General features: G+C 43.4%; 1 protein-coding gene across 8 annotated transcripts in view; it reads left to right on the forward strand.

The window, feature by feature from the left end:
• The window catches only part of DDX4 (DEAD-box helicase 4), a 104,821-nt gene that overhangs the window by 47,178 nt on the left and 45,439 nt on the right, over positions 1-12,204 (forward strand). For 7 of the 8 annotated variants that reach the window (XM_073343953.1, XM_073343952.1, XM_073343958.1 and 4 more), the window contains 3 exons: positions 1,803-1,898; positions 2,532-2,609; positions 7,850-7,891. In XM_073343953.1, coding sequence (XP_073200054.1) covers positions 1,803-1,898; positions 2,532-2,609; positions 7,850-7,891 — 216 coding nt within the window. The remainder of the gene's footprint in view (positions 1-1,802; positions 1,899-2,531; positions 2,610-7,849; positions 7,892-12,204) is intronic. The other variant, XM_073343960.1, reaches the window with a different exon arrangement.

A 12,204-nucleotide genomic window follows, 5' to 3' on the forward strand; every position in this document is an offset into this window, starting at 1 on the left:
TGGTAGAAAGACCCCAAAAAGTCTGCAGAGTCTCCTTTGCACCTCTCCCCCCATACCAAGAATCTAGTGATCATGCCTTGCAGACCATCCCTGTTAATTTCCCACCTCAAGATCAAGTGCAGGGCCTTCGAACTGCATGAGAGACGCAGACGCATATCAATCTGTAGAAATTCAGAGCAGTGTGCAAAGCTTTGTTTTTTTCCATCACATCAGAGGATGTTCTATACTGATAACAATGGACAATATGCGTACTATGGTCTATGCCAACCTGCAGCACTGGGTGAGGTCTTCCCCCAAGTTAAGAAGCAATCCGACTATGGAGCTAGTGCATCAGATACCAAATCTCCCTTTTGATGATATGCCTACTGGCCTGCAGGACAGCATAGCAGGCGAATTGAGCGGGCTCTTCTTTTCCAGTCACGGGTGTGAGGTCAGACTCCATCCTCCAGGACATCTTCTTTGAGTGGGCTACTCTTGAGTGGACCAGTTTGCAGTGCAAAGCAAGTGTCAGGCTTTTGACTTGAGGGAGAGGTCTGAGTCCAGAATTGTTGTCTGACGTTTTCTTAATCATGTGATCATCTCTGATGTATGCTTACTCACTGGTCCCCTGATTTCTAGAGTGCTCCGCAAGATTATACAGGACTCTACCAAGCTGATATTGATAGCTTCTGTGTGGTCCAGACAATTTGGTTCCCAGATGTTTTGAACTAGCCAAAGACCTTGCCTGTGTTCTTATATATACTGTCACAGAGTGAAGGGATCTCAAATTCCTTCCTCCCATAGCTCATCTGCTGGATAAACGTTGAATGCAGAGCAGTTTTGCTCTTCACCTGTCTGGAATTTTCTAGTGAACTGCAGAAAGGACTACCAGACACATTTACCTTGCAAAATGGAGCAAGGTTTGCTTGGTGGTGTCATCCAAAACCCTAACTTGACAAGAAGTTTCAGAAATCTGAAACTATCTGCTGTACTTCCTTCCATATTCTTAGCCATTTTTCACAAATAAAATCAAATTAAAGTACACGTACACAGGATTAGACAGTTAATACCAAAACTGCTAGAAGAGGGCCTCATCCTCCCTGATTGAACTAACCTCATTATCCCTAGCCTGATTCTTGCTTGCATATTTATACCTGCCTCTGGCAATTTCCACTACATGCATCAGACGAAGTGGGTATTCACCCACGAAAGCTTATGCTCCAATATGTCTGTTAGTCTACAGACTCACAGGATTCTTGGCCGCTAATAAAATGAGAACTTCATTATCTCATTGGTGCACTGAGACAAGTGATTCATTAGAAGTGTCATGTACTGTGATGGTGATCAGTATAGCATCCTGATCTGACTCAGTCTTCTGTTTTAACTATTGGAGAATCTATACCAAAGTGGAAGATTGGAGGGTAGAGAGTTGTGTATCTTAATCCACAAATGTAGAAGTGCAGTGTGAAAGAATACACCAAGGCCTTAATTCCTTCCACTTGTATTATCTGTCAATGTGTAGTACCAAGAAGGAATACCCACAGAAAGGGTAGCTTTTCACTTTTGTTGTCTTGCGAACTGTAATAATTGCTTCAGAATACCTTCTATGTAAATTTACTTGAATGTAAAGAGTAGCATACTGAAAAGGACCTGATTCTTTGAGACTGTGAGTAAGTCACTTAAAATCACTGCACCTAAGGTTTCCCACTTGTAAATTTGGGATCATGATGTTTATTTTCCTTTCTAAAAAGTGCTTTGAAGTCTGCAGATGCAAAATAATAGTGTAAACTAAGGTGCGAAATTGCTATTATTCTGTATTGCAGGTTTTCAAGAAGGAAGCTATTCAGAAAATCTTGGCACACGAAGAGGTGTTGCAGGTGGTTTCAGAGGTGGCCGTGGAGGATTTGGACAAAGTCAGAGTAAGTTGTATGGCAGAGGTCAGCAACCTTTGGCACGCGGCCCATCAGGGTAAGCCCTTGGTGGGCCGGGTCGGGCCAGTTTGTTTACCTGCAGCATCTGCAGGTTTGGCTGATCGTAGCTCCCATTGGCTGCAGTTCGCCATCCCAGGCCAATGGGGGCTGCGGGAAGGACGGCCAGCACATCCCTAGGCCCGCATCGCTTCCCGCAGCCCTTATTGGCTTGGAGTGGCGAACAGCACGGTCAGTGGGAGCTGCGATTGGCTGAAGCTGCGGGTGCGGCAGGCCGCATGCCAAAGGTTGCCAATCCCTGTTGTGTGGCATCTAGCTTATTGCATCTGGACAAAATCATGGAGCAAAAATTCAATTAAATTACTACTTGAGTAGACAGAGGGCTTTCCTGGTTTTAGAAATAAACGAAGGTACTGCTTCAGAAATATATGGAAACTTAAAATGTACATGAACAGGTTCACTTCTGGTATTGCTGAGTGGGAGTTTTTTAGAAATAATATGTTTGATAACCTGATGGGATTGCCACTGTTTTTAAGCTCATTGAGTTGAAATTGCTAATTCAGGCTTGAACACTTACACTTCGTATAATTGCTTTCTGATTACTTTGGGTATGAATTACTACAGATAATGAAAATGAGCAACGAGTTCAGCAGTCTGGTAGCGCCTTTATCTCGAGGAGAGGAGGGTTTGGAGGTCCTACAGGTACGATGATACTTTCTGTAAAGTTATTTAAATCTTTTTTTGTTTTGTTTTGTTTTGGAGCTGCTTGCTCCTGGGCTCATTCTCTTCCTTTTCACTAACCCTAAGCATTGTATTAACTTAGTTTATCTCTACACTCAAACACAGAAGAAACCTAACAGACATGGGAGGGGTCTGCAAAGCTTTTAGTCTTGCCTCTCTTTAAAGAGGAAAAAAAGCAGGGTGTCTGTAATTGGGGTATCACATGCAGGAGCCAGATTATAGAATTATTTTATTTATATTGACATTGGATATGTTGGCTCAAATACATGTATACTCCCGGCCCTCCTGGTTTCTGTTTGTTAGAATACATGAATCACTCATTGAAATGATGATGTCCTCTACTTCTACCCCCCAAAAAAGCAGGCTGGATTCCTTTTAACTATTCAAGGATTGAATAAGGATTGAAACATCTCCTTCTTCCTGATCACTGGCTTAGAATTAGTACTTTAAATTTACAGGTCCTCGGAGAATCAGTGTTTCAGGTCTTTAAATTGTAGGTGGCATCTAGCTTAGTTAGTTTTTCAGAATGTTTGTCCAGCAGTGTGTAGCAATTGGTTATGGTTGTGGTGGCTATCTGAGCTTGTGGCCTGATTCTTTATTATCAGGCAATAGAACTATTACTAGCATGGCTGCTGAGTAGGGCTGTCAAACGATTAAAAAAAAATTGCAAGATTAAAAAAAAATTGCGATTAGTTGAAGTTTTATTTGCCCTGTTAAACAAGAATAGAATACCATTTATTTAAATATTTTTGGGTGATTTCTAATTTTTCAAATATATTTAAATTGCAGTGCAGAATACAAAGTGTACAGTGGTCACTTTATATTTTTTTATTACAAATATTTGCACTGTAACAAGATTAAAAAGTCAAAGCATGAAAGGCCATACAAATGTGTAGCATATCTGTGTAGCATACGTAAATACCTTGGAATGCTGGTTACAAAAGTGCCATGTGAACTCCTGTTCTCGCTTTCAGGTGACATTGTAAATAAGAAGGGGGCAGCATTATCTCCCATAAATGTAAACAAACTTGTTTGTCTTAGCGGTTGGCTGAAGAAGTAGTAGGACTGAGGGGACTTGCAGGCTCTAAAGTTTTACATTGTTTTATTTTTGAGTGCAGTTGTGTAACACAAAAAATCTATTTGTAAATTGCACTTTTACAAGAGAGATTGCACTACAGTACTTTGTATGAGGTGAATTGGAAAATACTATTTCTTTATCTTTTTTATAGTGCAGATATTCGTAATAAAAATAATATAAAGTGAGCACTGTATATTTTGTTTTCTCTGTTGTAATAGAAATCAATATATTTGAAAATGTAGAAAAACATCCAAAAATACTTTATAATAAATTTCAGTTGGTATTCTATTATTGTTTAACTGTGTGATTAAAACTGCAATTTAATTGCGATGAATTTTTTAATCAAGTTAATTTGTTTTGAGTTAACTGTGATTAATTGGCAGCCCTACTCTTTAGCTACTGTTCCAGGGCTGAACTTCACAGGTTTGTCTGGGGCCTACAAACTTACTTTTTTTCTTTCTTTCAGTCCCTACATTCTTTTTCTGAAAAGTTTTCTTCCCCCACTCTCATCTTGAATTGGCAATTTTTGGTAATTTTCCTATGTTAGAGTTGATTTTCAAGGAAGTGTCGTATTTCCCTGCGTCTTTGTACATTCCTGTTACAGAATTAGAAGCCTGATTGACAGGCTAATTGTTTAAAACCTGTAGACAAACTTGAAGGGAACAAAACCAAAGGCCTTGTAGATGAGCAGGTCAACAATGAAACAGGACAAACCAGTCTTCCTGCTGAAATAGGTTTCAAGTCCCCATCTGATAAGTTACTTTCAAGATTCAGCTTTATAACCTAAACAATTGTGTATCCTTGTATGATTGGTCCTTGCCAGCCCAAATGAACAAACTGCCATTTTTCATTTTCATTTACAGAATGAAAGTGAGCTGTAGCTCACGAAAGCTAATGCTCAAATAAATTTTAGTCTCTAAGGTGCCACAAGTACTCCTTTTATTTTTGCGAATACAGACTAACATGGTTGCTACTCTGAAACCCGTCAATGAAAAATGTACTGCTTGAGGATTTGCATATCCAGTGGCTTAGTATATCGTTCATAGGGTCACAGTATCAATGCATGTTTTGATAAACAAATCTGAAAATATTAGGAAATGGCAAGAAATACTTAAAATATTGCTTGACACCATCAAAATTTTAGTCCCTCTGCAGCCCACCGTGAAGTGCTGGAGAGCAACAATTGTGATGTTTACTTGAGCATCCTTCAGTTACTTGCTAGACCTAATACAACTTTTGCCCATCATATCAGTGATGCCAAGAGAATCAAGTACTTGAGCAAGACAGTTACTGGTGAATTAAGTCTCTTAACATCAGATACAAGGAGACACACTTATTATTTGCAAAGAAGCTAAGTGGTGGTTTTTTTGGGGGGGGGGGTTAACTGTCATTGCAGATGCAATCATGGATATTAGCCATCTTGATCAAATGGCCATTGTGCTTAACTTAGTTAATATTGATTGAATCAAAAGAAAAGTGGATATAAAAGCGCATTTTGTAAGCTTCATAGCAGTAAGTGAGGCAGATGCTGAATCCTTGTTTGATCAGTTAACTAATGTTTTATTTGGCAAGTGTGGATTAAACGCCAAATACATGTCTGGCCAGGGATGTGCTGGCTAGTGTTCTGTTCAGAGCTCATGGGGGATTGCTTAGTTATCAGGACTGCAGTCGATGGAATACTTCAGTTAAAGAAAATTTACCTTTTCCAAGTCTTACAGATATTTGAGAACATGGTGAATGAGTTCAGCAAACTCAGATCTGAAGAAAGTTATAAGGAAATTGTTAAAGAATATCAGAACAGATGGGAAGCAATGGGTTTAAATACAGCTTTAGAAGAGTCAAAGGAGGAAATTCTTAAACTCATGGGAAAATACTCATATTTTTCTTTAGACTTGGTTCATGAGTCTTTCAAGATGTCTTACTTTGCAAAGGTCACGGAGGTGTCCAGTTTGTCATTTGGAGTCCAGAGCTACTTGAATTTCATAGTGTCAAGTTCTCTTGATGCTTTTCCGGAAACGTTGTGTTGACTCTGACCAATAAGTACATTGACGTGTCAAACTACATGCATTCAGCATTGTCAGACACAACTGAGTGACCTTGCTCTCCTTGCAACTAAGAAAGATGAAACAGCAAGATTGGCGCTGAAGAGCATCATAGAACAATTTGCCAAGGAAAAAGGTCACTGTGCTGTGAGAGTCCAATAATTAGAAATACACAAGCCAACACAGTTTGGGTGAGATTTGTTTTTTGTTTAGGCCTGTGATTTCTTTTGTTAGTGCTCCTGTGAGCCGTTAAAACTGGGTTACTCCTCAGCCTCCTCTCTTCCTTTTTAAACATCCCTTTAGTGTCTCAATTTACTGCCAGCTGATGGAGCTGTTCGGAGAACTGACTGCCTCACTAACCCCCTGGTGTCTTGCCTCCACTTGAAGCAATGAGGTTCCTCTGGCCCTCTCCTTTTTTTCCATTGCACTTTTAATTTTTATCCCTCTTCATGGTGCCTAGCCAGTAAGGAGAGGAGTTTTGGAGGACAGAAGCTTGTAGGAAACCTGTGTTCTCGGAGAAAACACTGCAGCGTATCAGTCCCGCCATTAAGGGAGGAGAATATATCATTTTGTGGTACAGGTGTGCTACTTCAGTAAGGCTTTTTCAGCTCACAGCATTATGAGCAAGTGGTTTCAAATGTGAGTGTTTATGGCCAGCCCTGCTCTGCTCTTCTCCCCTCCTGCCATCTTTCCGTATCACCCCTATGTCTATACATATGATTAAAATAAAAAGGCATTCCTCTGTGTCTTCAAGGGGCAAGTCATAGACTGCAACAGCAACAAAACTGTAGCTGCTGCAGAAGCAGCAGAGACTTTGCAATTGTGAGGCTGGATAGCCCAGTAGGTTAGGAGGGTTTCTACCACATCTGAAGTGATTAGGTCACATTTCAAGATGACTTGGTGTACCATGACACACAAAACATCAGCATCCTAGGATGGAAACAGGAAGAGAAAAGGAAAGAAAAATAAAAACCGGGGAAGCTGAATAGCACATACGCCCTCCTCAGCTGCCCAGGAACCTGCATTGGGCATAATAAAACACAAACTTCCCCCTCAAAAGCCTGCGGTCGGGGGTCCGGCAGCTTAAAATACCCACTGCCCAGGTCAGAGTTTTTTATTCATATGTCTTGGTGGAGTTTGATATTCAATAATCTGAAATGCTTTGGATAATCAAAGTAGTTTTTAATGTAGTAGATATAGAATGGTGAGAGGTCTATTCTAGTAGGTCTTCAGGTTAATGATTGTTGTATTGTATTTTCTATTCTCACTAAGAGATCCTATTGGTATTTGCCAGATGTTTAACATTGCGTGGGCCTTTGGTTCTCTTCAGTGACATTTTAGGATGAAAAATGTTAGTGAACAAAATGAAAAAATGTGCCATAATTAAATGCAGGGTGGCTTTTTGGGTGGGAGTTTTGTCACATGAACTGAGGTATTCCTTATAGGATGGGATAACTGGAGACAAAGAATTGCAAGTACCTCTATTATTGTCCTTCCTTTCCACTCAGACTTAGTCTACAAAGTTTTTCCAGCACAGCTATGTCTGCTAGTAGTGTGGAAAAAATTACATAGCTATGTTGGCAAAACCCTCAGTGCAGACACCACAGTACCGACAGTGTGCTTCTTTTGGCTTAGCTGGTGTTAGTCTGGCACATGGTGTAGGTATGCCAGCAGAACAACTCCTCCTGTCTTTTACAGAGCTCTGCTGGAATAACTGTTGTGAAAGGCTTTCTAGTGTAGACAAGACCTAAATCCTGTTGTCCCATAACTGTATATGACCTGAAAGTCTCTACAATAGAGAAGGCATGGAATGAGTTTATGAACTGCCTGTTACTGATTTTTTTTTTTTTTTCAATCCTTTGCTGCTTGAAAGGAGGAGTTAATGTTCTTACATAAAGAATTACTGGGTGGATGGATAATGAAGGGCTGACAAAACCACTGCCAGATTCTTCTTACTGGGAAGGGATCCTGCTTTCTGCTATCTGTAGTCATAACAGCTTTAAGATGTTGTATTAAAATTGGTGAAGCACTATTACACCCAATTACATGTAAATAATTCTGCCTTTTTTTTTTTTTTTCAGGTGATAATGACAGTAACAGAAGCAGAGGATTTGGAAGCAAAGGTCAGGTTCTTATGTATTAAGGTTATACAAAGATTGTGTATGTTTAATAATGATTGAAAGGAAGGGAGGGAGTCAGGAGGTTTGGGTCTTGTATTCCTAGCTCTGATACTTATTTTCTTTGACAACTTGGGCAAATCATATGTCACTCCATGCCTCATTTTCCCTGTTTATAAATGGGGTAATACCTACCTTGAGAGACTGAGATTTATTTTATTAATTTTTGGAAAGTGCTTGTGACTGCCTTAAATGCAGAAAAACAAAAATATTAAGTTGCATTTGCTAGAACTTAGCACAAGCATCTGAAAGTGACATTGTCAGGTTAAATTTCACTGGTGTCTTCAATTTTCTTGTCCACTATATACCAAGTAACTTTGTTAAAACTGAAACGTACTTATTTACTATTGCATTTCTCTCATCTTGGATAATGAAATTATAGTAGCCAGTTTGATTTCTAATCCGTTCAGTCCATTTCTGTTTGTTTCTGTTTTCAAACCTAAATGTTCAATGTTTTCAATGTGGCTGCAGTGTTCGCAATGTGGCTGCAGGCAGGGCAAACTAGCTATTTATTATATTAAGATGCTACACTAAAAGTACAGAGTACTGTGCATATGCTTAATCTCTAGTCCTGGTTGTCATCCATCTTTTTCCTTCCATCAAACCATGAGGATTAGCTGCTGTATGTCATTAAGAAAGGTATGATTCTTAATTCTCCAATGTTGTTTAGTTCTATCCATCAAGATTCCTTCACAATTCAACTTTTTAGACAGTCAGTAATCCCACAGACAAAGGAATATAGACCACTTTCCAGACAGACGTAGGATAGTTCTAGTATCCCAAGCATGCCAGTTCATTTTGTCACTAGCAACTATGGAGCACTGTTTTGTTTTTTGTTTTTAGAACTTGCTGGAATACCTTATTTACATTAAGAAAAGAGGTTTCTAATGGTTCTTCTTTGAGTGCTTGATCATGTCCATTCCAATATTAATGTGCACACTGTCGCCAGAAGACTTTTTTCTGCGAGTGGTATCTGTCGGGTCAGCTCTGGTGCCCTCTGGAGTGATGCCTCCATGGTGCAGTATATAGGCACCTGCCAGATCGCCAGCTCCTCAGTTCCTCCTTCCCATTTGTGACAGTCGCTGGAACGCTCCTATCTCTTGCTCAGCAACTGATTCCTGTAGTGGTGGTCTTCCTGTAAATAGATAGTAGATAAGTGTAAATAGTTTGTTAGCATAAGTAGAGTGATAGTTAGTTGGAAAGCATCCACCCTGTGGGGCTCTCCCGTCCGGGCCTTGGGGCATGCCTCGGTCCCAGGGCTTCAAACAGCCTGCGGTGTGCCAGTCAGTGACCCTCACAAGAGCTGTTTAAAGTGCTTGGGAGAGGGTCATATTTAAGTGCCAGATCTGTAGGAACCTCAGTTGATCATCTCTCTTTTTTTTTTTGGTTCTTGGTCTGAAGTTCCTACTTATGGAGGCGGCACGCCGTCCTGTTTCAGAGCAGCTACGGGACCCGATACCAAACATCACCTCTAACAGGAGTGTGCCGGTGTATGTTCGGAACACCAGTGTGGCTTGGGCTCCTCAGCACTGTCCTCCCGGCGCTGACGACTTGGCACCAATCCCCATCACCAGTTCTGAAGAAGTGGTCAAAAAAGTCTGATCGGGACGTTTCCCCTTGAGAGAGACTGCTGAGAGAGTGTGATCTGTGGCAGACCACTCTCGATTAGGAGGCGGCTCAACTGGCACCGTTGAGTCTGGCACTGAGAGGCTCTCCAGATAGGGCGAGCCAAGAAGGGGACACGACCCTGACAGCACCCTCGATGCCAGAGGCATATGAGGAGAAACAAAACCTCTTCACTTGCTCGGCATCACTGTCCGCAAGCCGAGGCCTGCAGGAAATAGACCAGTCACCACAGGTTCCAGCCACAAAAGGGCAAGCACCAGCCCTGAGCAAGCCTGCAATGATGTCAAGGCACCTCTGTCCATCCCACTCATCATTAGGAGACCTGGCACAGAGACCACAGTCACCGCAGCAACATGACACCCCACCTAGACGCTGGTCGTACTCCTGGCACCGATCAGTCTCCATGCTGCTCTCTCCCGTGGCACTGCTTGCAATCTCTGCATCGCTCGTCTTTGAAATGTGGCTCTTCATCACTGCAACACTCCCCATGGTGGCAACGTTATTCGTTGCAGTACCGCTCTCCTTGGAAACGCCGCTCCCCACCTAGGTAAGGCCGCTCAGCACCACTGTTCACGGCACCGCTTTGGTCGCCTAGGGGTGGGTCTTTTGGCTTCGAATTGCAGGCAATCATATGCCTTGTGAGGAACTGTATCCAGAGTGGATCACAGGTGTCCTGAGGGCAAGACCTAGGGGCTTGTCCCAACAGGGTGAGGTTCTGGCCAATGGCAGATGCAGCCAAGGGGTCCACACTGACCACTGGGGAGGCAAGTGGTCCTGGGCTCCCATGGGGGGGGGCGCTCTCTTTCGGTACCCGTGGAGGTGAGGGCGCCCCTTCTGTGCCTTTCCTAAAGAGGATCAGTCCCTGGGGAGAAAAGTCTACTCCGCAGGCGGCCTTCATCTTAAAATTGCTAACCACCAGGCCCTGTTTAGCTTTTATGATTTTAATTCCTGGTCAGCAATTCAAAGAGCTCCTGCCAGCTGACTGTAGGGATGAATATGGGGCCTTGGTTGAAGAAGGCAGAGCAATAACCAAGGCGTCCCTTTAGGTGGCTCTAGATGCCATGGATGCGGCGGCCTGGGCGAGGGCCATGGGCATGGTAATGAGGAGCTTCTGGCTGTAGTCATTGGGCCTCCCCCATGAGGTCCAACAAATTGGTTCAGGACCTCTCATTTGAAGGGCAGTCCTTGTTTTTGGAACCACAGCCTCAAGGATTCAAGGGCAACTTAGAAGTCATTGGGCCTCCCAACCCTATCCCGGAAACATTTTAAGCCACAGCCTATGGGCTGTTTTTACCAGCCCTACCAGAGACAGGATTTTGGGCAAAGGAGGAATAGGGGTTTCAAAAAGAGACAGACTCCTCAACAGCCTCGACATCTGCGCCTACAAGACAATCATCGCGCAACACAAAACTTTTGAAGATGCGCCCAAGGACCATGCACCACTTCACAATCTAGATCTTACCTGTATGTTTTTGGGCTGTTTGTTCCTTTTTTTACTGGGCGTGGGCCAACATCACGTCTGACTGATGGGCATAGATGGCGAGTTACATTTCTATGTGGTACCTTGGCACCAGCAATATTCAGAGCCCAGGGGCCCAGCTCCACCAATATTTGGGGCTGGGTGTCTGTCCCCTGGCCCCACCTGCTGCCCCCATGCACCGGAGCCGAGCGTTCCTGCCTCTGCTGCGCAGCTCCATGCTACTTTCCTGCAGCAACTGCTGACGCAAGGTCCTAGTGCCCCCATCTCGACTGCACCCCCTCCCATCCCCAAACTCCCTCCCAGAGTCTGCACCCCAATCCCCTGCCCCAGCCTATGGCCTGCACCCCAGACCTCCTCCACCACTAAACTCCTTTCCAGAGCCTTGGGCAGGTGGTGGTGGGGGAGTTTGGGTAGGGGCGGGTTCTGGGCACCACCAAAAATTATACAAACCTGCCGCCCCTGCTGATGGGTGGTCCTCATGGTAGAACTGGGATACACCTTACAGTTTCTCCTTCCCTCCTTCCCACTCCCCCTCTTCATCCCTCTTCAGGGACCCTTCTCACGAAAATCTCCTGGCCCAGGAGGTGCAGTTACTCCTAAGGGCGGGAGCAGTAGAGGAGGTTCCCACAGTGCTAAGAGGCAAGGGGTTTTATTCCTGCTATTTCCTGTTCCCAAAATCCAGCAGGGATCTCAGACCTATCCTAGACCTCAGGAACTTCAACAGGTTTTGAAGAAGCTGAAGTTCCGCATGGTGTGTCTGACCTTGATTATTCCTTCCCTAGATCCAGGGGACTGGTATGCCACACTTGACTTGAAAGACATGTATTTTTATATAGCTGTCTTCCAGCGGCACAGAAGATACCTTCGGTTTGTAGTAACTCAGGACCACTCAGTTCACGGTTCTGCCCTTTCGCCTGTTGGTGGCCTGGAGAGCCTGAACAAAATGTATGCCGGTGATGGCGGCCTTCCTCAGAAGGAGGGGGGGGGCAGGTCTACCCCGAATTCGATGACTGGTTGGTGAGAGGTGGATCCAGGGAGTTAGTGGAACAGCATGTGCAGATCATACAGTCCACTTTCGAGAACCTGGGCCTCCTGATCAACGAGCAGAAGTCCATGCTCATGCCCATCCAGAGGATATCCTGGATGCAAACCA

Source organism: Lepidochelys kempii, chromosome 5 (genome assembly GCF_965140265.1).
Source record: "Lepidochelys kempii isolate rLepKem1 chromosome 5, rLepKem1.hap2, whole genome shotgun sequence".
Taxonomy (NCBI): domain Eukaryota; kingdom Metazoa; phylum Chordata; order Testudines; family Cheloniidae; genus Lepidochelys; species Lepidochelys kempii.